This window comes from Euleptes europaea, chromosome 3, assembly GCF_029931775.1.
Source record: "Euleptes europaea isolate rEulEur1 chromosome 3, rEulEur1.hap1, whole genome shotgun sequence".
Classification (NCBI taxonomy): Eukaryota; Metazoa; Chordata; class Lepidosauria; order Squamata; family Sphaerodactylidae; genus Euleptes; species Euleptes europaea.
Genome location: NC_079314.1, coordinates 8,073,503 through 8,098,618, shown reverse-complemented (window position 1 = coordinate 8,098,618; position 25,116 = coordinate 8,073,503). Strand labels below are relative to the sequence as shown.

Genomic DNA, 25,116 nt, shown 5'->3' with positions numbered 1-25,116 from the left:
AGATGGATGGGAGGAATCGTGAAAGGGCTTGCCGTGCGTGCACGCAACTCCCCTGCGGGAAAATGTATTAAAAACCAGAGTCGTCAGATGATTAACAGAGTTCTCGGCTGAAGTTCTCTACCTTTGAACCAGATAATTTGATCATGTTTTTAAGTATCTATAATAGTAATAGCGAAGTCGGCCAAATCTGAGGATACTTAAATCCAAAAACTGGAGCAGTGAACAGGCAAGACATCTTTTTACAAACCTGGAAAATGCACCAGATTTGCAGAAGAATGTGAAATCTAAAACAAACAAACAACAACAAAAACTTTGGGAGGTTTTAAAAAAAACCCAAATGAAAAGAGGAGTGTCTGTAGTTTTAAACACATATTTGCTCAGTGGCTGTTGCTAGGCAGCCACAGCATTCCAAGCTTCAGTTTTTGTGAGTAAAAGGCAGGAAGAGGGAGCAGGGCTGTTGAGGGAGGGCTCATTTAGGCCAGCCCTGGGCCTGGTAGCAACCACTGGGTGACTTGATACTACTTGAGTTGCATGACTCAACTAGGCCTTTCTGATAGCTACTGTTCTACAGCAGCCACCCTATGAAAGCTCATGTGGTGAAGCTGTTAAAGCTTCAGAGCAGGGTCTGGGAGACCCAGATTCGAATCCCCATTCTGCCATTGAAGCTCTCTGGGTGACCTTGGGCCAGTCACACGCTTTCAGCCTAACCTCCTTCACAGGGTTGTTGTGCAGATAAAAAAGGAGAGGAGACTAATGTAAGCTGCCTTGGTCCCCACTGTGGAGAAAGGCTGGGTATAAATGAAGTAAATAAATAAATACAGCTGAAGATGAAAGGCAGATAGAAGGTAGGTTGGTGAATGGCTGGGAAGGAGGCAAGGAAAGGAGAGGATATGGGGGTTGCCAGCAGGAGGGAAAGAGAAAATAGCGTGGGAAGGAGGATACACAGCAAAGTGAGGGGCCACCCCACAAGTCCTTATGGGTTCCCTGCCAGTCCAATGGGCCTGGCCCACCGGCTGGCAAATCTTCCTAGGTAGAGACAGCTGGGGGTGGTGGTGAGAGGGAAAGCTTAAGACAGAGGGGCAGATAAAGATAGGGCGGGAAGGAGATCGGGTTGCCAGCTCCAGGTTAGGAAATTTCTGGAGATTAGCAAGCAGCTAGTTCTCATTGTTTCGCTATCTTCAGTGTTCTCTGTTTTATACTCCGCTACATTATTTCACCTGAACCAAAGCAGCCTGATTATAAACAAGAGAGTGTCTCCTTAATTTTCAGCCCTACTGATTGAATGGACACAAGTTTGACTGCTGATTTTAGCCGGTTATAGCTGTTGTCCTAATAAGCAGTGATAGTGATTGGAATTGCCCCCAAACCATTCCTTTCCAGCTCCAAACAGGAGAGTTGTGGGTCTCTCCTTACTGGCTTCAAGATCTGGTAGCCTCACTTCCTGTTCTAGGACAAGTTTACACATTTGCTTTTACCGTACAAACGCCGGGAACCAGGAAGTGCTTTTGAGCATAAATAAAGATGGTATTTTCATTTGTGCGCCACCTCCATCTGATCTCTGGGGAGGCAGGCTGTCCCTTCCGTAAGTAAACAAATAAAAATGGGTGTCAGGAGTGGTCACGCCAGCTTTTTGTGCAGATGGTCCCCGGTTCACTTTCAGTGTCTTCAGATGGCAGAGGCCATACTCTCTGCCTGGAGAAAATATTGAGCGTGGGGCGTCGAGGGTGTGACTCTGCGCAAGGCAGTTTTCTATGTCTTTTGTATCTGTGTTTCAGGGCAGGCTTTAGTTTCAAGGGCCACAGCTTTGGGACTGTTTTGGAGGGTAGCCGCGTTGGTCTGCAGAGGAACAGTGGGATTCGAGTTAGGAAGGACCTTTGAGACCAACGGGATTTTTGAGGTATGAGCTTGTGAGAGTCAAAGCTCCCCTCACAGTTTACCATATCTGGGAAAGGGAGCTTTGAGTCTCAGAAGCTCATACCCCAATAATCTTGTTCGTCTCTTAAGGTGCTGCCGGACTCGAATCTAGTTTTGGGATTAGAACCAATCAACTCAGGCGAGAGTCTTATTGGGAAACTATATCACACACACCCTTTATTTTTTTCAGGAAAAGAAAGCCGTCAGCTACCTGAGCAGATATACCCACACAGACAGTGTTGTGGGAGGCGGACAGTACATCTACCTAGCCAAAAAGATTGAATGCCAGCATCTCAATGAGGTGGGAAATCCAAAATAGCAGATAGTAAGGGTGGGGTGCTCAGTTTGTGGGGTGGTGGTGCTGTATTCGGGAGCCTGGGTATGGAAGGGGGAGGGTGGGAGAGAAGAGGAACCGAGTCGGATGGGTGGATGAGGGTGGTGATGAAGCAGGCGGGTTCTGGTGCGGAATGTTTGGGGGCAAAAGGCAGTATCTGGTGGGGGAATGTTTGGCCAGGTAGGGGAAGGGTCTTGAAGAGGGGCCAACAAAGAGGTTCTGGATTCCGCTATATGTGCCTGCCCAATTTGGGGGAGGGGTGAGTTGTGGCGGGACCAATGTGAGGACAAAATTTCATCCAAGTGGAAACTATAGAGACATTCTGAAGTGTACAAGCCAGTGTGCTGGTTAACTGTCAGGGTGCGTCAGACTAGTACCAGGTTCAAATCCCTGCTCAGTCCAGAAGCTCATGAGGGGGACCTCTTCTCTCAGCCATAACCTACCTTGCCTGGTTGTTGTGAGGATAAACGTAGGGATGGGACAATCGCCTGGGTTGGTCTCAACTCCTTGGCAGAAGGGCAGGAGAGAACATAAGCTAGACGAAAGGAAAGGGGTTTACTTCAGACCCAAAGGAAGAAAGGTGTGGGTGCGCATGATTCCAGTGGGGATCAAGTCTTTGAGTGGGGGTGGAAAGGGGGGCAGGGGGATCGGGTTGGTGTGAGAGAGGTAAAGAGTACCTGTCACTGACCTCTTCTGCCTCCCTTTAGCTGCGTAATTGGGAATTCCCTCTGCCCGAGAAGCTGGTGCCTCCGGAAGAGCCGCAGATTCCCAGTTCGGTCAGTTGCCATGCTCTGGAAACGGGGGGGTGGGGTGTTCTGGTTTGGGTTAGTCTGATCTCACGCTGGGCGACCAGCGGGAAAGTCTCTTGATGCCGTTGGGATTCTTCTTCTCCCCCCTTTCCTGATGTCAACTCTTAGGTGGCTTTATGTCCACTTCGCAAACTTTTATTTGGAACAGAGCAGCCACCCAGTTACGGGGAGAACTCCTAGCGGGGCCCCTGCCCTGAAGAGGGGCATCGGTGCCCAGGAGCGCTGCTGAGCTCCAGCAACTCCAGGCTAAGCATGCCCGTGGGCCTTTTTAATTCCCCAGCCCACCCCCGTGTTGGTTCCTTTGTGGCCGTGATTTCCCAACCAGCCTAGTGGTTTCTCAGTCCCATTTAACGCACATTTGTTTCCCTCATGGTGACAATCGTGACTCATCTGTCCCCAGAGACTGTCTGTTGCTCTTTTCTTTCAATTAAAAAATTGACGGCATCCTCAGCCTGTGGGGGCCACCAGCTGCGGCTTCCTGGGTGAGGGAGGGAACTCAAACTTTCCTGTCACAACCTTCAGCTCTTAATACGAAAGTTTAATCTCCACATTTAATGTCCTCAGTTAGATATTTATGAGTGTTAGAGCTATATCCCAGCTATTCAAGACTCCCTCTGTAGTCAACAATAGTGTGTTCAAGTAACCAATTTTAAACACTGTTTTGCACTTCCAAAATGATATGTTTCGTCAGTGTCTTCAGGCAGAAATCTTCCAGCTGCTGCCCCTCAAGACTGAAATCCCACACAGTTGTCAAGTCATAAAATTTAACTTGTGTGGCTTATCTCAAAGCAGAAGTACTCCCTTGGGTATCAGTTTTCTTCTGACCAGCTTCAGAGTGTCCAACTTAGATAGAAAGGAGGAAAAGAGGAGAAAAAACTGTAATTGCAAAAGACACTGACTGAAGATGTTACTTCGTCACCATCTTTGGGAGGGAGGGAAGAGTTCCGTCTCCCAGGACACCGAGAGAGCGTGGTCCTCGAACCCTGTGCTTTTCCTCTTCCACCCTTTGCCAGTGTCTGTGTTTCACTCACAGGACCCATCTGGCAGGGCGAAGAGGGAAGTCGAATTGCCAAAAGACCAGAAGACCAATGAGAAGCCAGAACCCGTGCCAGAGGCTGGCGCGAAGCAGAAGGGGAGCGCGGCCCAGGCAAAGGTCCCTTCCTCTGTGGAGGAGGTGAAAGCTGAAGGGAAGAAGCAAGACTCTCCGAGGAAGGGGAAGAAAGAGGTTGGTGGATGCCCAAGGGGACTCTTGGTAGCCGACCAGCAGAGACAGAGGCGGGGGGATGTTTCCCAGGGGCTGCAGGGAGAACCCCCTTGCAGTGAGAGATTCCCTCCCGCATCCGACGAGAGGACCCGCACTAAACACTTTTAAAGGCTTTGCCTGTGCAAAACTGTGTGGCAGCAGAGTTCTCCAGGATTTCTCTATTAAAGAGGGATTAACAACCTTTAATTCTGATAATACCAAAGAGTAAGGGGGTTTCGTTTGGTTCTCTGAACCATCAACCAGTAAACCAGACAGATCACCTGTAGAAACTTTTATCTGTTATCGAGCGACACAGGAAAAAAAAAATACAGGCATGAAAAAGTTAACTCTACAATTACTGTGAAGATAAATGCTAAAATTACCAAAGTTCCTGGCATTGCTTAGTCATATTATTGCAAGAAATAGTTTTACAAGCAAATCAGGTTTCACCTTGTTCTCACTGCTTTTAGGGATTATCCAAAGCCCAAGTGACCCACCAAGAAATCTCACCTGGTCTTCTTTCTGAGATTTCCATCCAGAGAAATCTGATTTGCTTGTCATAGGAGTGCTTATTAGTAGAAAAACATCAACCTTATCTTTCTCTAAATCTGTTCTGTCATAATCATGTGGTTATTATCTAGATAACTGATTGGTTCATAACTAAATATGAGCTAATCAACATAAGTGTAAATAAGCCAATCTGCATGTGCATATGCGTTACATCTGATATAGTGAGATAAGAAGGCCATTCTCAACTTTAAAACCTCTATTAAAAAGCAATTCATCTAACTTTTCTATAACTAACTGTCCAAGGTGAAAGCAACTTGAAGCAAACAACGTCCATTGTCAGTCGAAAAGCGCTTGAACTCTTTGTTAGCTTGCAAACTCAGCAAGAAAAGATTAGTGACGTTATAGATACCACTACATCCTCATGCCCTGCAAGGTTTTCTTCCTGGGTGGAATTTTTCAGCAGCAAAAGACACAGTCCTTGCCTGGAATCCAGTGGGAACGATCTATGGGGGTGAGGTTGCTGTCCCAGAAGCCACAAGTGGAATTGGGGGGCACAGGGTGGAGAAAGTGGGGTGGTTGACAGTGAGCTGGGAAGCCACTGGCAGTTGTCTGAGGCAAGGATCCCAGGCTCAGGTAGAACGTGTCAATTTTTGCACCCAGCTGTCGGCGATGATGACGACGTGGGATGACGGTCCGTACGTCCTCATTCTCAAGATCGAAGGGAACCCCTCGACTTGGAAGCTGAAGTGTAAGTTGTGCCCCCAGGAGCCTCCAAACCATGCTTGGTGTTGAATATCCAGGCATTTGTTTCCGAGCAGCATGCGCATTAGAAGTATTTCTTTTCCCAGACTACCCACTACTACTGTGTGCATGGTAGAATTTAGGCATTCACACACGCAGCGTGGTTATTATCCCTCCAACAGCCCTGTGAAGTCGTCCAGTTTTCTTATCCTCGGCTATGTTGCGGGCGAAGATGGTGCTTTCCTAAGGCCCACCGGATGAGTCAGTGGCAGAGGCGGGAATCAAACAGCAGACCTTCCAAGCCATAGCTCAGGCTCTTAGCCGACATCCATCACCCCTGTGCCAAGAATGTCTGCCAAATGCCCCTGAGTGGAAGGCATGCTGCCCCTCCCTGTGGGAATGCCAGTCATAAGAACATCAGAAAAGCCCTGCTGGATCAGTCCCAGGCCCATCAAGTCCAGCAGTCTGTTCACACAGTGGCCAACCAGGGGGCTCTAGGCTGTTGATGGATGGCGGTGGGATTCAAGTCCTGCCGGACGGCCAGTGGCACAGTCCCTGGTCTGCGTCGCTTTTCTGTGTCGCAGAGAAAAAATGCATTGTAGAGGAAGGAAGGCTGAGCACTCCATAAAACGTGGGTGCTTGAACTGCCGCCGGAGCAAGTATTTTCTTCCTAGTGGCGCCCTGAAGAAAGACGGAGGTAGGTGCGGGAAATTCCTGATGCCAGCAACTCCGACTCCCCCCGCCGCTGCCACGTCACAACAGTTGGAGAACTTTGTTTCCCTTCTTTGCAGAATATTTCAGTTGGAAAAACAACAACAACAAAGAACAATTTTGTTTTATCTGACCAAGGGCCATAAATAAACTATCTATCTAACAACAAAGAACAGGAGGGCAGAGCTCAATTCCGCTGCCCTTTTCTCAGTGTTTTAGGAACCTTGGTGGTTCGGGCTGGTTTGTTTTCTTTAGGTGGAACCCAAAGAAATGTAGGGTTCTCCTTTTCAAGGGAGCTCAGGTGAATTCTGTAGCACAGAGCGCTGGTCCCAACCTACCTGGGGGTCTGTGCATGCTGACTTGGAAACACATCCCTTTTGAACTCAGCAGGGCTTGCTTGCGAGTAATCAGTCAAAAGGATGGGCTGTGGCTTTTGCGGAGAGGATGGGAAGCCGCTGCGAGTTGCCCATTTGGCCGTGGGTTTTCTCCCAGAGGGTTGGGCCACTGAAGGGCTTTCCCTTGGCAGCCGTTGACCCACATGTCTCCTTCCCGTTGTGACCCACAGTTGACGTGGAGATGAAGCACCCAGAACACCTCTACATCTCAGCCTCGGAGTGGCCCCTTATGGTGGTGAGTGGCTGGGGTCTTCCTTGCAGCGTGTGTGTGTGTGTGTGTGTGTGTGTGTGGCCCCTGGAAGATGAGGGGAAAGGCACGATCGTTCATTTCTCTTGACCTTTGTTATGCAGACTTGACTCCAATCCCACATCCTACCTGGGACCTGTGAGCTCCTCTCTTTTCTCTGCCCCAATTCTGCATCCTCCATCTTTTTGGAGGGCGAGCATGCAAAGATTCTTCAGCATTGTGGCACAGGTCCTGCTGATGCATGTGGAAATCTGTGGATTTTTTTATTTGTTTTTTAATGGAGATGATAGAAATGTCTGCCAGATGAAGTCAGGAAGGCCCCTGTTGTCCTGGCTTTCCACAATTTGTGCAAAGCTGAATTATTCGAGAGGGTTTTCTGCACAGGAACCAGGGCTGCACTGTAACAATATGGTTCATAAAGAGGCTTGGAGTAAAGGCTTAGGGACTGTAGACTATATTACTGTGTTTAGTTCATACAATTAGCTGCGGTAGGGGGGCTCCTTTTATATAATTTTTGCTTTGTCTTAACGTGTCCTGTTAATACTTATGCTGCGCTTCACCTCTGGTTGGTTTCCGGAGCTCTACAAGTCAAATCCTATTGCATTGTCTTTTAGATAGAAACATAGAGCTGGAAGGTATCTCAAGGGTCTTCTAGTCCAACCCCCGGCACAACAGAGGAAATTCACAACTACCTACCCCCACACTCCCTCAGTGACCCCCTGCTCTATGCTCAGAGGAAAGGAAAAAACCTCCAGGATCCCTGGGCCAATGTGGCCTGGAGGAAAACTCCTTCCTGACCCCAAAGTGGCAGTTGTCATTTCCCTGGGCATGTAAGAAAGGGCCACGAGAGTTCTGGTACATCCTTTCCTGCCCTCCCTCTCAGGATCCGCCGAAGGTCATAGAATCTGCATTGCTGACAGATGGCCATTTAGCCTCTGCTTAAAAACCTCCAGGGAAGGAGAGCCCACCACCACCTCCCAAGGAAGCCTGTTCCACTGAGGAACTGCTCTAGCTGTCAGGGAGTTCTTACTAACATTTTTAGCCAAAAACTCTTTTGGTTTCCCACTCTGTTGATTGTGCAGATTTATTCTGTGTAATCCGCCTTGAGTCTCAGTGAGAATTGTGGACTGTGAGTAACGTAAACGGATAAATAAAATTGGGGGAGTGACTGAAATATATTTCAGTGCTTCTTCTCTTTCTGATGTTAAAATTCGTTGGCCACGTTCGTGGCTGTCCAGCTAAGTGCTGCCTGCCTCTGGAATTGCATGACCTCCCGGCCTCAGCCGTCTCCTTCCTTTCCTCCTAACCCCCCTCCATGCAGTTCTACATGGTGATGTGTATCGTCTACGTCCTTTACGGGGTCCTTTGGCTGGTCCTCCTGGCCTGCTACTGGCGGGACATCTTGCGCATCCAGTTCTGGATCGGCGGCGTCATTTTCTTGGGCATGCTGGAGAAGGCCGTCTTCTATGCCGAGTTCCAGAGCATCCAGAGCCACGGAGTGTCGGGTGAGTCGTGATCCACGAGCCTGCTGTACCGGTACTGGTAACTCGCCGTTAAGGTGACTTGCTTTGCAAAATCAGTCCTGGGCTGCTCAGTGTATACTCCTACTTCCCGCAAGATCAAGGAGGCTTATAGAATCATAGAGTTGGAAGGGACCACCAGGGTCATCTAGTCCAACCCCCTGCATAATGCAGGGAATTCATAACTACCTCCCCCACACACACTCACCCCCAGCGACCCCTGCTCCATGCCCAGAAGATGGCAACAAAAACCCTCCAGGATCCCTGGCCAATCTGGCCTGCAGGAAAATTCTTTCCTGACCCCAAAGTGGCAATCGGTATTACCCTGGGCATGTAAGAAAGGGCCACGAGAGCCAAGCACTGACACAACCCCTCCTGCCCTCCCTCTCATGGTCTGCCTAAGTTCACAGCTGAAAAATACTACAAAAAGTCGGCGTGTCCGTTAGAAACAACACACGACAGATTAACCCAGGCGTCACCAACGTGGTACCTGTGGGCACCATGCTACCCACCTTTCCTGGCACCCAGCAAGTGTTTATAGAAAGTGGGCAGAGCCAGGAAGGGCTTTTGCCCAGCAAGGCTTCTTATTGGCCATTGGAGATTTGATGGACTGTGCAGATTTTTAAAAACATTGCTTTGGCAACCACCGCAGCACAAAGATCTTCACTGTGTGACTGAGGCTAAACTGCGGCAGCGTTTTATTTCTGGCCCCGCCTACCGGGGCAGCCATTTTTGGGTTGCGCCCACCATGCTGCGCTAGAATTCCCAAAGTGCCTGCAGGCTCAAAAACGTTGGGGACCCATCTCTCCTTCCCGAGTGTCTGATATTCAGGGGTATACTGCTTCAGAAGCTGGAGGCTCCATTTAGCGGTCATGACTAACAGCCATTGAGGGACTTACCTTCGTAAATGTGCTGATTCCACTCTTTAAAACCCTCTAAGCTAGTGGCTGATCGTCAAATCTCATGACCTAGAAAATATCAGGGAGGTGCTAAAACAATATCCTGCGGAGACCAACCTTAATCCGTGTAGGGCTTGAAAAGGCGAAGGGCCAGGCAGCTAACTAGAACTCATTGCGGCTGATGGTGTGTTCCTGCCTCCCTCCGTTCAGTGACGACCAGCAGCATTCTGCCAAAGTTCCTAGGCAGCTGCCATCTCACCTCTGATTTTGCTCAAAGCACAATACCTTCTCTTCCCATTTTTCGTTTAATTTCCCAGTCCAAGGGGCAGTGATATTTGCAGAGATCCTCTGTGCTGTGAAACGGATGTTGGCCCGAGTCCTCGTCATCATTGCCAGCTTGGGATACGGCATTGTCAAGTGAGCGCCTGCCAAAGGGTTGGGACCGGGGGGTGGGTGGTTCAGGCACGGGGGAGTGGGTGTCGGGGTGATGTAGAAGAGGAGGGAGGCCAATAAGATCATTGGTTCTTGTAGGCTGTCCGGGCTGTGTGACCGTGGTCTTGGTATTTTCTTTCCTGACGTTTCACCAGCAGCTGTGGCAGGCATCTTCAGAGGAGTAACACTGCTCAGTGTTACGCCTCTGAAGATACCTGCCACAGCTGCTGGCGAAACATCAGGAAAGAAAATACCAAGACCACGGTCACACAGCCCGGATAACCTACAAGAACCAACGAACTCTGACCGTGAAAGCCTTCGACAATATATGCCAATAAGATCATTGCTGCGTTTCCTTGCTGAGCTTTTTCCCTGCTGGAGCAAAACAAATTCTTGTCCATCCTTTCATGGGCCAGCTGACCCAAGGAGCCAGCTGACCCAAGGGAGGACCTCCGCCCACATGCTTCTTCCCAGGTTCTTAAATCTGGGAGGGCACCCTGCTGTACCTACCGAGGTCCCCTGAGATTCAGCCTCTGGCCAGTGCCTCGCTGGTCTTGACCATATTCAGAGCCAGTGTGGTTTAGCGGATAGAGTGGCAGACTGGGACCCTTGGCGACCCAATGTTCGAATCTCCACTCCTACCAGCCTGGCCTACCTCACAAGGTTGTTGTTGTGAGACCGTGGAAGAGGGGAGAATAATGTTCTAAGCGGCTGTGAACCCCAACTGGGGAGAAAAGCGAGATATAAGTGTATTATGTCTCCCTCCACACCCAGGCCCCGACTGGGTGCTCTCCTGAACCGCGTGGTGGGCGTCGGCCTGATGTACCTGCTCTTCTCCATCATCGAGGGTGTCCTACGGGTGAAATCGGTAAGATGGAAGGCTCTAGGGTGGAAGGGGAGGGTTCTTCGGGCAGTTGGGCTGGGGTTCAGCTATCTCAGTCTCTGATTGTCCCCATCCCAGGCGCAAACTAACTCAACCGCACTAATCTGCGAAATTTTCCTGGCCTTTGTGGATTCCTGTATCGTCTGGTGGATATCCTTTACGAGGGACTGAAAGGGGGGGGGGTCTGCTTTCCTCCCAGTTCTAAATCCTCTTTCGCCCATGTTTTTTAATAGAGGGGGGGTGAGGGAGGGGCCCGGCCTTGCAAACAAGCCCACAGGCCGTTAACCCACAGGAATCTCCCCTAACTCGTCTGCCCACGCAGACGTGGGTCTGTGTTGCATGGGTGGCCTTGAAGGCTATTAAAAAACAACCCAAACCCCAGTTTATAGAAGACCCCGTTCATGGCCATGATTTTCCGCTCACCACTGGCAAGTAGCTATTTGCAAGCCTGTGTTTTCACCTCGCCGGGAATCCCGCTTGATGCCTGCAGTGTTTGTGCCTTCCCCTCCACCCCCTTTCTGTCCCCCTTATCACCTTTTTTTTCTCCTTTCTCTCTTTCTCTCTCGTTTTTCTCCCAGGCACAAGATGACTTGGTATTGCTGGCTGCCATCCCCCTGGCTATGCTTGACTCTGCCCTCTGCTGGTGGATATCCTCCGCACCTGGCCGGCCGCGGCAGGCTTGTCTCTCGTGTTTGCCTGCATGCCTCCCCCCATCCCCCTCCTCCCTCCCCAAATTTGTTCTTTTGATCCACTTCTCTGTGGGTTTAGAGGCCTTTCTGGCCACAGAGACACTGATTTGCCTTCTCTGGCCCCCTCACTTTCAGTCTTCAGCAGGCAGTTGGAGACCATTGTGTTCAGGACGGCATTTGGCCAATTCAGTTTTTATTTATGGACAGTCCCAATTGGAGATTTTAAATTGAAGTATTTTATGGGTTTTTAATCACTGTTGTTTTACTTACATTGTAAGCCTCCTTGAGCTCTGCAAAGTGGAAAGGCAGCGATCAGATGTTTTAAATAAATAAGCCTCCATCCCTTTGACCATCGCTTCTGGCCGAAGGCGTGGTTATGATCTCAGGGGAGGCTGTCAGTTCCCCGGAAGCCGAGCCTGGTTCGCACGAGGTCACGCGGACGGTGTAACGGGCCACGGTGCATCTGTGATTGAAGGGGTAGGGTAGCATTGGATGCCAGGACCCCTGGGTTTCTGCTCCCAAGTGCGTTTTTAACCTTACAACAGCACTGGAGTAAAATTGACTCAAAACTGGCCCTCATTCTGCAGTTGCTTTGTCTAAAAAAATCTTGCCTTGGGAGGGAGGCTTTAGGCTTGGGGGTATTTTTTGGTGGGGTGGTGTCAGGAGTTTGAGGTGTAAAACCCCCCCTTCTTTGGACGTTTTGCCATCTTCCTTAACGAGCGTCACATCCTGATCAGCCTGGTGCAGACTATGAAGCTGCTGAAACTCCGTCGAAACCTGGTGAAACTCTCCTTGTACCGCCACTTTACCAACACGCTCATCTTCGCTGTCATCGGTGAGGCCGGTCTGGGAGGAGGCAGCCCAACCTTTTTTTAGAACCAGTAACTTTATATATGTGGGGGGAGAGAGAGAGAGAGAGATTTTTTAAAAAGCCTCCCCTATCCTCAAAAGTGATAAAGCTGTTTAATATCCCTGTCTGGAGGGCGTGGGGGTGGTTTTTTAAAAAAATATTTAAAGTTTTATCAATAAAAATGGACAGTCAACAGTAAATATATACATAAACTAAAAACAAATAGTCACGTAAAGTCACATAAAATACTTTACAACCCTGCATCCATAGCCCCATCTCGCTTAACCAAAACTATATCTTATCATAAAATGGACATTTCCATTCTTCGAATGGTTCTTGTCCATAATAGGTCTACACTATTAATATCATTACTTTTTGGTAAGCAGTTAGCTTCACTAAAATATACACCTCTTATTTTTGACATCTTAGGGGCGGTTTTCTGGTTCCACTGCCTAGCAAAGAACATTCTAACTGCAGTTAACATATGTAACACTACTATCCGTTGGTCTCTCGGAATTTCGGGAAGATAGTTCAACAGGAAGGCTTTGGAGGGTGGGGTTAATGCTGTTTCAAGAATATCTAAAACTAACTTGCCACTAAAAAAAATCCCTAGCCAAAAAATTCCACATTAGAGGACTTGCTAAAGAACGATATAAACTGTAGTTAGCTTTTTGGGTGAAAAGAGTGGGTGGTGGGTGGATGACAATCTGATAAATATTTATTTTGTTGACATCATTTCTACCTGGCCTTTCTCCCCAGCAGGGACCCAAAGCACCTTATGTCCTTCCCCTCTCCTCTATTTTATCCTCACGACAGCCCTGTGAGGTAGGTTAGGCTGAGAGAGTGAGACTGGCCCAAGGTCACCCAGTGAGTTTCCATGGCAGAGCTGGGGTCTGATCCTGGGTCTCCAAGATCGTAGCCTGATGCTCTTAACCTCTATACCATACTGGCTCTCACATTAAAAAAAATACATGAACAGATTGGATCTAGCTGCCAGAGATTCCCAGTAAGGTGGCCCCTCCCAAACATGTCTTGTCCAATAGGGGTAGGTACCTTCGATCGGCATCTCTCTGGTGGCAGAACAGCTTTGTGCTTTTTCCCCCAGCCTCCATTATCTTCATTATCTGGACCACCAAGACTTTCCGGCTCGCCACTTGCCAGTCGGTGAGTAGCAGCTTCAGGGATGGGGGGTGGGGTCTCCAGTGTGGGGCTGGGGTCTCCAATGTGGCGCCTGCCATTTCCTGGTACCTGCAAGAAGCTTTCAGAAAGTGGGTGGAGCTATGTAAGCCTTTTGCCCAGCAGGGCTTCTGATTGGCCCTGCAAATAAGAAGGCGTCCTGTTAAACAGAGCCTGAAATGTTGGAAGAGTTACTATTAGAGTTGTATACAACCTTGCTCCCTGACATGTTGTAGTTGGCTTTGCCTCCTGCAGAAGCCATTTTGTGATTGTGCCCACAACCCTGTGTCAGAATTCCAAAGGGGCCCGGCAGGCTCAAAGAGGTCAAAACTTTGCTTTAAAAAACCCTGCAATGCCGGCAACTCAGTAAGTAGACTTGTGTTTTCCATTGCCTCAACATAGAGATTATTCTGTCCAGTAAAAATACCTTTCATTCCTAAATTCTTTAAATGGTGGTGGTGAGGGACCCACAAGGCGTTTTCAGAGCTTAAATGATGGGGGATGTGTTAATGACTGTTGGGGGGTGACTACCAGCTATCTCCTTTATCTTTTCCTGCTCATTAGGACTGGCGGGAGCTCTGGATCGACGATGCTTTCTGGCGTTTCCTCTTCTCCATCATCCTCTTAGTCATCATGTTCCTCTGGAGACCCTCGGCCAATAACCAAAGGTACGGCAGCCCCCAGGCAGCTCTTGGCAGCTGGTTTTCCAAAGCACAGGTCCCCAGGCTAAGGTGACCCCCCCCCCATCGTTCAGTCGCAGAGCAGCAGTTCTGCACGCAGAAAGTTCTTGGGTGTAGTTGGGCTGGGAATGCCCAGTTCAAGGCCTTGGAAGCAAGTTGGATCGGCAGGTACAGAGTAAGTTGATCCAATGACCTGAGTCAGGACTTCCGCTAGGGCAGCTGAGCGAAGCACTCGTCTCCCCGGGGGCTCCCGGAGGGGGAACTAAGAAACGTCTTAAATAGGGGTGTCAACGCGCCCCTCCCGATTCCTAAATAGTGGAACGGATATCAGGAAATCTCCTGCAGCCGCTGAAGAGCGGTTTGACTCCTGAACTCTCTGAGATTTACGACCTCGGAGACTCAGTAACAGTCCCGCCTGCTAGAGGAGCAATAAATTGCCGCAGACGTCTCTTTGGAATTTAAGCTTCGCTCTCCCCTATCTATTACCATCTAGCAACTATACAGAAGCAAGAATACCTACTCTCCTAAAATCTGAGTAAGTTTAAAAGAACTCCTTTGTTTTACCTGGATTTGGAAGTCCCAGGAGACTGCTAAATACATCAGTTGAATCGTATCTCCCCACTCAATGTTTAAATGACTTTTTAAAAACAAGAAAAGATCTGATAACCCGGCAGGGATCTTATCAATTTGATCAGTGGGAAGACATAACAACTAAGATTTTTGAAAGACACTTCAGTTGCCAATCAGGAACTACTACGTATAAAGGGGAGGGAGGAGTGGAACCCCCCCCCCCGAAGAGTAGTCTTTCTAACTAAACAAGCCTTCCTGCCACGTCCTTCCCGGAAACAATCTATCATCGCGAGAGAGTCAGAGAACTTGGAATCGGAAGTGTGGTATCAGTGTGTAACTGGCAAATATTTCCCAAGCTCCTGACTACAAAGAAGACGGAAGGTCTATGACTCTGATTCCTGCAGCACCTCCTTACACTGGAATTTGCCTGGATCTTATTAACTGAGTTTCAATAGCAATTTTCAGAAGTAGTAATCATGGAACATCTGATTACAAAGATGGAACAACTCTATGCTTTGATGAGCACTTCATTTCAATCTATTAGTCAAAAACTGGACATTATCTCAGATGAACTTAAAGACATAAAAACCCAAATGATCACAATGAGAACAGAGGAGATACTAGAGGGCCCTCTAGCTGACAAGAGAGATGAAGAACAGAAGAACCCTGCAAAGGAAACGAAGGATTACAATAAACATTCTGCAATAGCTCATTTGACAACAATGGATTTGAACGTGAGTGATTTTGGCTTTTGTCCCCTTAATCTGCTTGAACTTTTCAACACCTGCTTGGAGGATTTAATGAGTAGAAAAACTGGGGCTGTCATGGTCTTTTTCTTTGAATTTGGGATGGAAGATATTGCAACATGGATTTACTATGGAAATCATCTATCTGCAGAAGGGACTTACCACCAATTTCCAAGGATGCTCTTTGACGATTACTGCTACTGTGGGAAAGAAAGAAAGAATTGCTGGAAATTCCGGATAAAGGGACTAATTTAAAAGAGTCTAGTGTCTTTTCTGGCTAAGATTGAAAAGGAACTGATTAAAAGGATTGGTTATAATGGAAATAGAACTATACATATCAATTTACTAGAAAAATAATATGTACTAAATAAGTGTTAGGGAGAAATGGAGGACTTACAAAATAATTAATTTTTAATGGAAATAATCAAATGCTTTTTATTATACGAATCCATTTATTACTAGTGAGATTTACTATTTCTTTTCTTTTTTCTTTTATTATTTCTTTTTTCTTTTTCCTTTCCTTTATTAACTATTATTTTTTTCCCTTGAAAAATATAAATATCTAAGAGATCAATAAATATTAACAATAATATTAGGATTAGAATTTTGTGCAAAGGAGATTACTAATTCATCACAAGATGAAGGGAGGTGTAGGGGAAGTCAACAATTCTTTATTATATATACGGTAATTTTTTTAACAATGTTACCTATTTGTTTTTATTTTTATTGTTTATGTCATTGTTAAACTATGTGATTAATAATTTTGGAAAAATAATTTAAAAATTATTTTTTTAAAAAAGATCCAATGACCTGAGTCAGTGGAAATCAGCAACAATCTATTTTTAACCAGAGAGGGCAGAGAGCTGAGCAATAGAGGGCCTGCAGAAGGTCCCAGGTTCAGTCGCCAGCATCTCTGGCTAATGAAAGGATCTCAGGTGGCAAAGCTGGGAACGGCCTGTCTCTGTCCTGAGATATAAGGACTCAGATCTCCATTCCAGTTTGTGTCTGATGAAGGGAGCTTTGACTCTCGAAGGCTCTCGTTGGTCTCTAAGGTGCTCCTGGACTCGAATCTTTGTCCTGCTGTTCCTGGAGTGCCAAAACAAAAATACCAAACATCCCCGGGAGTAAAACTATCCCAGACTTAGACCACCCTAACTGCCACAGCAGAATAAAAACCACCTTAACAGCAGATCATAAACCACCTTAACAGCAGATCATAAAAACATCTGTCAGCCGTTGAGACGTAGCCCATAAAACATTAAAACAAATTGGATACTGCTGTTAAGTAAATGCCTGAGTACTTGATGTTTTATTTTGGTGTAAAAGATGGCAAGGTAGGTGCCAGTTGAGTCTCAAGGAGGATGGTATTCCAGAGAGGGGGAGCCACCACCGAGAAAGCCATGCCTCAGCTGTACAATCCTGGCCTCAATGGACCAATGGACTCAATGGACCAAGGAACACACAATTATATTGGAAGGGGGGCATTAACTGTCCTTTTAATGCAGAAGGTCCTGAGAGAAGTGACTAGGACTTGGAGAGAAGTGACTAGTGGAGTGCCTCAGGAATCTGACGTGGGCCCTGTGTTGTTCAACATCTTTATAAATAATTTGGATGAAGGAATAGAGGGGATGCTTAATAAATTTGCAGATGATACTAAATTGGGAGGGGTAGCAAATACAGTAGAAGACTGAGCCAGGATACAGGATGATCTTGACAGGCTGGAAAACTGGGCTAAAACAAAATGAATTTCAACAGAGATAAATGCAAACTTTTGCATTTAGGTAGGAAAAATCAAATGCATAATTATAGGATGGGGGAGACTTGTCTTAGCAGTAGTGTATGCAAAAAGGATCTTGGGGACCAAACACTGAACATGAGTCAGCAGTGCAATGCGGTAGCTAAAAAGGCAAGTGCGATCTTGGGTGAGGTGGGGGCACCAAAACACCGACAGCTCCTTCCCCACATCTCATAACGTTTGGCTGCTGGCCTCTCTCCCCAGATATGCCTTCATGCCCTTGGTGGATGAAGGCAGCGAGCCGGAAGACGAGGAGGATGAGCAGATGGTCAACAAGGCCTTTGGTAAGTCGGGCCGAACCTGCCAGGTGGGGCCGGGGGGCACAGCGTGCCACCTGTTAGGACCTGGGGGGCTAACCTGTGGGGTGAGGGACAGGTCAAGACGGTGTTAGCATGTCTGCCTTCTTGGGGCAGAGGGTTAGCTTTGGTAATTCCCGGCCCGCTGTGCTTGACCAGGGCCAGAGCCTTCTCAGCTCTGGCCCCGGCCTGGTGGAACTCTCTGTCTAATGAAACCTGGGCCCCGCAGGATTGGCTCAGTTCCACTGGGTTTGTAAGTTGGAGATCTTCCTCCAGGCCTAGTTGAGGACAGTGATGGTGTTGTGTAGTAACTGGCCTCCCTCCTTTCCTTCCCCTCCCCTCCCTTCCTTTTCTCTTCCCCTTTCCCTTCCTTTTCCTCTCTCCCTTCCTCCCCTTTTCCCCTTCCCCCCGCTCTCTGTCTTCATCCCCTGGTCTGGTTAAATCTTGCGCTTGTCTGGTGGTCTCCCCCGTCTACCGTCACCATATTGGTGATATTTCTCTCTAAAGAATAGTTGTAGCTTAGGGTGACAACCTGTACTGTACTGTATTAAAGTAGGATATTGTTTTGACTGTATGTTTTAAACTTATATATTTATTGATTGATCACGATGGGTAGCTGTGTTAGTCTGTCAATAGCAGTAGAAAAGAGCAAGAGTCCAGTAGCACCTTAAAGACTAACAAAATTTCTGGCAGGGTAGGAGCTTTCGTGAGCCACAGCTCACGAAAGCTCCTACCCTGCCAGAAATTTTGTTAGTCTTTAAGGTGCTACTGGACTCTTGCTCTTTTCTACTGCTATTTATTTATTGATTGTCTTATTATGTTGTAAGCTGCCCTGTGCCCAGGCTTGCTGGGAAATGGGGTATAAATCAAATCAAATTAAAAAATCTGCTTCTGCTGGTTGTGGAGAGAAGCGGGAAGGGGCTGTGAGGAGGCCTACTCACTGTTTGACCCTCGGTCGTGTACGTCAGAAATCCCCGAAACGTTTGAGAGCCTGAAATTTTTTTTCCACCTGGTGGCTGAGATGTTGTTCAGGCGTGGGCTTTTGAAACACTCAGTTCTGTGCCTGGTGCCACGTTCTGCGCTTCCACACGATTTCCGCCTGCTCCCAGGCTGTCTTGAGTCTGAGCATCTTTTCCTGCCCAGGAGTGGGAGGGGAGTGGCAATTCCCCCCTCCCTTGGCGAAGCTCAGCCTCTTGGAGTCGTTTCTGGGTTGCAAGAGTCTAAACCGCCCGCTCTGCCCCCAAAGCGCAAGCCCTGCGCGTCCCCTTTCAGTCTCAGAGGTGGCTGATCGGTAGCGCCTTTGTTTTTCCTCTTCTCCGGCAGGAATGAAGATGAGAGGCTCAAAGCCGGAAGCCAACGGGATCCTCAAGGGGAGCCGAGTGGTGAGACACCCCCCCTCCCCGCTTGCCTTTCGGCCCCAGAACACGGGCCCTTACCTGAGCTCAGATTGTAAACTTGATGACCGGGATTCATCTTTGTAGCGGTGGTGGTGTTAAGTGCATTGCGAAACACCCCTCGTAATTTTATACATTTCACAGATTTAAAGGGGACATCCTGCAAATCAGGGATTTGTAACCGGACTTTCTGCTATATAATTTAACCTCAAAAAGTCATGGAGTGGGAAGGCAATTTGGATCCGGGTTGTAGGACAAGGAAGGGGGGGTGCTAACTTGCTTCTCTTGCTGGTTTTGAAATCCCCCTCCCCCAAGACAAGTAGATGAGAGCCAGTGTGGTGTAGTGGTTAAGGTGTTGGACTAGGAGCTGGGAGACCCAGGTTCGAATCCCCCCTCTGCCATGGAGGCTTGATGGGTGACACTGGGCCAGTCACTGCTTGGACCATCTAAAGTATTTGGATGGGCAACCTCCAAGGAAGACCAGGGTTGTGACACGGAGGCCAGGAATGGCAAACCACCTCCGGACGTCTCATGCCTTGAAAACCTTACAGAGTTGCCATAAGTCAGCTGTGACTTGACGGCAAAAAACCCAAAAAAGACAAGTAGAATACAGCTTGTTTTCTTCTCATCGAACCTAATAATTGGGGGGAAGGGGCAGAAAATGATATGGGGAAAAGGTTAAAATCCGTCCCTGTTGCCAAGGCCTGTTGAAGAACTTTCCATCTGCTCAGCCCAGGGATGTCCTAAGAACATAAGAAAGGCCCTGCTCGATCAGACCAAGGCCCATCAAGTCCAGCAGTCTGCTCACACAGTGGCCAACCAGGTTTCTCCAGGAAGCCACAAACAAGACGACTGCAGCAGCACCATCCTGCCTGTGTTCCACCGCACCCAAAATAATAGGCATGCTCCTCTGATCCCCCAGGTGGCTTGGGGCTCACTTGCCCGCTGATGTGGCATTGCATCCAAACCTGGAAGTGACACCACTTTCAGGAGACACTCTAGGAATCCCCTATGGCAAAGACCATAGAGATTCTGGTGTTCCTAGAGTGTCGGCAGTGACTTCTGATGCAACTTCCCACAAACCCCTTCTTCTGCCACATCAGCAAGCAAGCGAGTCCTGAGCTGTGGCTGGCCAGGGCATCTCCCGAGCCACTGGCATTAGAACTGAGGGCACCTCTGCAGTGGCCCAGAGCTGTCTTAGAGGGCAGGCCGCCCCTGCCTGGTGCCAGAGCCCCAAGGCTCAGTCTCTCTCAATCCACACAGCTACTTTTTTTTAAAGCACTTTATTACCAAGTTGGCGCTTATATTTCTGGGTTTTGCTCTTTCCTTGTATAGGATGAAGACTTGAAATGGGTTGAAGAAAATATTCCCTCTTCCATGGCTGATGTGTAGGTTTTATTTTTTTTAATTCTTTTTTTAATATATATAATTCCCCCCCTAAAAAATAAAAGGATAGACATAAGAAAGGATGGGAGGGATGGGGGTTACAGTGATACTTCACAGATCTTATTTACTGTTCAATTATTTTGCCAAAAATATGTATGTCTACCCTGGGTGTGAATATCCCTTATATCCCGATACATTCTAAAGCATATTATATTTATTGTCTGTTTCTATATTTCTATTAAACTAGAACAACAGTACATTTTAATAACATAGTTTTTATATCCTCCATATCACTCCTTACAACTTATATTGTTCTCACATAAGCATAACAGACCTCCAGTTTGAGATAAATTCTTCTCTAGGTCTTTTATTTACTAGATTGGTTAGCTTCCTCATCACAGCATATTCTGTTAATTTGCTCCTCCATTCTTTTATATATATTTTTAATTCTTGATAATTCCTCTCCCCACCCCCAGTCGAATTCCCCTATCGTAAAAATTGATAGAAATGCCTCCGGTCTGCTTATGTTGTCTGTCCTTCTACCAGTTAAAAGCAAAGACCCTGATACTTTTTTGTTGCGGATGTAAGCTAGAAAGCCAAACTACCTTTCCAGATTCTTTTCTGCCAACACTGGGAGGAGGGGGAGCCAGTCCATTAACACCGTGCTCCGTAGCCATCTTCCACGCATCCAGAGGTGTCAGCTCAATTTCAGCCCTGTTGAGTAATCTGAAATTCTGAATATGCTGTTAAAGGCCTCCTTGACTTAATTGCACCAATTAACTGGTTAAAGCTTGGCATTCTGGGCTAATATATGGGCAAGAGGGTCCTTAGAAACTTTTAGGAGGTCCTTGGAAGATATTGTTTTTACCAGAGCTTTTAATAGAGTAATTGCAGGCATTTTATTAGATGTGGCGGGGGGATTGGGGTTTTATTTTATTTTTAATTATGTATGGTAAGCTCTCTTGGAGCGGTGAGAAAATGCAATGTTCTAATAAACAAAATATTAATAATTGGCTTTACTAATTTCTTTTTCCAGTGTACTGCCCCCTTTGCTAGACTCTGATGAGGTAAGCCAGCTTTAACTGTATTTAATTTTTCTGGGTTGTTTCTTTTGCCCTAATAATTCCAGATGGGGTAGACAACTGCATCGCCAAGAGCTGTGATGTGACTGAATTCTCCAAATTAAGCAGAGTTGGAAGGGGGCTGCTGGTGGGGGTGGGAATCCAGCCTTGTCTTCCAAGTGGGTCCCGGGTCACGCTTCGGCCTTAGGCCCATAGCTGTCAATTAAGGGAGGCCGACCGTCATGTTCCTGCCACCTTTCCATTGAATTACTTCCCCTAATTCCCCGCTGAAGCCTTTTCCCGTCTCCCCCCAGTAACTCTACAAAACAGGCTGTGGGACCCTTCCTTGTGCTCTGCTGTGACCTCACAGCAGCTCAGCCAATGAGGGAAGAGGCCTGTGGTTGACATGTTGCCCTACCAGATTGACCATTGCACAGACTTCCTAACTGGGTCATTAATGCTCCAGTCTACCCCCAGAGCTGGCTGTGTTGTTGCAACACAAAACAAGAGAAATTCAATTGTGACAATTGAATTCCTCTTATTATGCTGCCTCTGATGGCATCAAGCGTCTCTCTGTCTCCCAGAAGGCTCCTCTGATTTTCGGGGTTCTTCTCTGATGGGTGCCATGTCCACAGCCAGTTTGATCTAAACCCAAATTCTTCCAAATCCTGCACAAGTATTCACTTGCCAAAGGCGCCTTCCGACAAGGCTCCTTTTACCATTGGTTGCCTTGCTGTGAGGTCACAGGACCTAGAGCATGCATGGGCAGTAGTCGCTGGAAAGAGACGGCAAAGGAGTGCAGGTCATTCATTTGAGAGCGTTGGGAGTGTGGGGCACTGAGAGCGTGATCAGAGAAGTCCCACAACGGAACCCACTCGGGTTTGAGGAGCATCTGAAATCTAAGGGTAGTACAGACCCTACGCTGCTGGGTTGGTTCAGATTACAGGCGGAGGGTCTTGAACGCATGAAACACGCTGTATAAACCCTCACTGTTTCTCTCCTCTTTCTCCCGCCCCCTTTTTTTAGGAAATAGTAACCACAAAGTTTGAAATGTCCAAGATGGAGTGAAGTCAAGACTGCTAACCGACAGTGCTCTCTTCCTGTTGGATTTTGTGCGGATAAAGAGTTGCAGATGGTCATTTTGTTCCTTTTTACACATGCGTATATATATATAGATATATATATATACACACACACACATATATATATTTGTATATGTTTAAAAGATTATTTTATTACCGTTCGCATTTCTGACTCTGAAGGAATTCCAAAATGGTCAGGTCTCCCGGTGGAGAGAAGGATGGCCCGATCCGACCGACCCTGGTCCACCTGCCATCTCCCCAGCCGTATTCGGAACTAGTACTTTCTCAGCTGGTAAAACGGCAACAGTTTGTAACGTCTGTCCTTGTTTCCCAGGCCTGGCTTTGCTTTGGGGCCTTTAACGGCATTAGGTGATGTGAAAGTACTGAGTTTACATGCAACTCCCAAGTCAAAAGGGGGAATTGTGTCCAGCGGGGTTGCAAAGAGGAAGGCATTTCTCTCTCTCTCTCTCTCTCTCTCTCTCTCTCCTCCTGATGATACAAAGTGGTTTGGGGGGTTGACCAAAGGGGCTGGGGGTGGTGAGAATATTGATGTGTATGATCATTACTGACATTTTCAAGTAGGGCTCTGGGATTGTAGAAGGGCTGTTCGGGCCGAAGGGTTTCAGTGCCTTCTGGTGACGCCCTTAGGAGAGGACTAAGTGCCCCGTCATGTGGCAAAGGCCGTGTTGGGCAGCCAGTGAACTTCTTCGGGTGACAAAGGCTGGTTCCTTGCTGCAAATGAGAACAGATTTCTTGTGAATGCTAACAGGTTCTGGTGCAGACTTCGAAAAAGAGGGTTCTGGCCTGACTCCCCACAATGGCGATCCCTGCCGAACCCCTCAAAAAACTATTTCTCAAACTATTCTGGGGGAGGGGAGACCTTTGTGGAAAGGCCAGCTGCGAACACACCACTGCTTGCGTTTGGTGTTCGGCCGGCCGCTGTTGGGACAGCTGAGGTGAGACGTCGGTTCTGGCATGCAAACGCCGCAGCACGGCACCCTGGAGCGTTCTTTCCTGTGTCGCAGCAGAACGTTCCTCTTCCCTCCCTTTTTTTCTGGTGGGGGGTAAAAATCAGGTAGAAAAAAATAAATCCTTTCCTTCCATGCTATCATCTTTCCCACCTCTTTGTCCTAATCCTGTGCTCTCACTGAACCTCCTCTGCTGCTTCAGCAGGAGACCCCACTTAGCCCCGAACACTTGACACACTCAATGCCCAACTCTGCGTTCATTCACACTTTTCTTTAAATTTTCTTTAAAAAGTATATTTGTGGCCTGAATACTCCCTGGGGATGGGAGTTGCTTTGGCAACAGCCGGCAGCCTCTCCACATCTTCACACTTTCACATGTTTCCTCTGCCCTGGTGTGATGCGTTAAGATGACCTAGATAATTGGTGGTGGGGGGGAGGAAAAGAGAAAATCAGACCTTCTTCTCCAATAACCTTTATTTATTTGCAATTGTACATAATGTTGTCTTCACTTGGGGAGGAAAACCTGTGTGTGTGTGTGTTATACAGTAATATTAAAAAAAAGGAAAAGTCACACCCTCTATTCAAGTGTACGCCTGGGTTCTTTTTTGGTGGCTATCCAGCCTTTTTTTAGCCATGGGCTATTTCATCTGTACAAGGATTCAGCTGGGAAGGAATGCAAATTGTAGGGAGTGTCTCTCTGAGCATGCACAGAATACCTTTCCTTCACTTAAATGACCACATCTAACCCCAAACAGCTGCACTGGCAGGAGGGTGTTTTTTTCCTCCTCCTTACATAATGCTTTGGGGACATCAAATTTAGGCAGTGAGAGAAGGAGAGCTGCAGGGATTGGGGGGGGGGGGTTGGGGGATGTGCTCAGAGCCTGCTCCTTAAGCCAGCCGCCCACCCTGTCGCACGGCAGCCCTGGCCGAGGAATCCTCCGCTTGAGCCCAGTGCCCGGCTTCCTCCTGCTCTTTCTTCTTAGCCAACTGCTCCGCCGCTGCGTCAATAGCGGCTTCCACGATTTCTACGGCAGCCACATAGATCAGGCGCTTCTGCGTCTCTTCTGGCCCTGCGGAGGCCAGCCACCCTGTGGCTCCCTGAGGCTGTGTGGTGGGCAGTAGCCGCTGCCCTGCAGGACTTCCCGGAGATGGGCCATTTTCCCCCAGCAGGTCCAGAGCAGCCATCTGAATGGGCATGGGTGTCAGACCGCCTTCGGCCCCTCTCTCTAGCTCCCTGGATGGCAACGAGGGCTCTGGCAGACTTGACTCCCACGAGAAAGCAGGGTCGGGGGCTCCCACTTCTAGGGTGGAGGTGCCAGCAGGGGGTGCTGTTACTACACCGCTTGTGCCATTTTCTAGGAGGGCAGGTGGAAAGAGGCTTTTGGCTGTGCCGGTTCTGCCAGCGGAGACACTCGATGCCTGATCATGGGCGCATTTAGACTCCCTGGGACTATTGATCTCTCCTTCGATCCCTTGCGTGTTGGGGTTGCTCTTTGTGGAAATGGCTGCCTTTCCTTCCACCTTCGGGCCTCCCAGTCCCTCGCTGTTCAGCCATCCCAACCCCCTGGTCGCCATGACCATACCCTGTCCTCCGGGATTCTCGGCAAGTTCTGCCAAATCCTCCCCAGCAGATATCTCCGGCCAAAACCCACCGTCTCCCTGGTTGGGGGCTTTGTCTTCTGCACCAGCCCCTCCTGCCTCCAGCCTGATTCCCCCAGAAAGTTTGCAGACTTTTGTTTGGATGCCCTCCAGCTCGGAAATAACCTCAAGGATTGGACTTCCTTC

General features: G+C 48.1%; 1 protein-coding gene across 1 annotated transcript; it reads left to right on the top strand.

The window, feature by feature from the left end:
* The first annotated feature begins 2 nt into the window (after positions 1–2).
* Positions 3–22,449, top strand: LOC130474300 (transmembrane protein 87A-like). The gene is made up of 19 exons (XM_056845853.1): positions 3–33; positions 1,776–1,897; positions 2,105–2,215; positions 2,956–3,024; positions 4,091–4,282; positions 5,471–5,558; positions 6,828–6,892; positions 8,226–8,409; positions 9,641–9,740; positions 10,530–10,623; positions 11,217–11,285; positions 12,054–12,162; positions 13,283–13,341; positions 13,918–14,021; positions 17,349–17,428; positions 18,764–18,822; positions 20,170–20,222; positions 21,257–21,287; positions 22,308–22,449. The coding sequence occupies exons 1-19, from the start codon at positions 3–5 to the stop codon at positions 22,347–22,349; spliced, it is 1,662 nt and encodes a 553-aa protein (XP_056701831.1). The 3' UTR covers positions 22,350–22,449.
* The last annotated feature ends 2,667 nt before the right edge of the window (positions 22,450–25,116 follow it).

Bases quoted from the DNA above. Each gene is read 5' to 3' on its own strand.
- LOC130474300 (XM_056845853.1), top strand. From the start codon at position 3: ATGGATGGGAGGAATCGTGAAAGGGCTTGCC. The intron at 5,559-6,827 runs GTAAGTTGTGCC...TGTGACCCACAG, and splicing joins CTCGACTTGGAAGCTGAAGT to TTGACGTGGAGATGAAGCAC. The intron at 21,288-22,307 runs GTAAGCCAGCTT...CCCTTTTTTTAG, and splicing joins CTTTGCTAGACTCTGATGAG to GAAATAGTAACCACAAAGTT.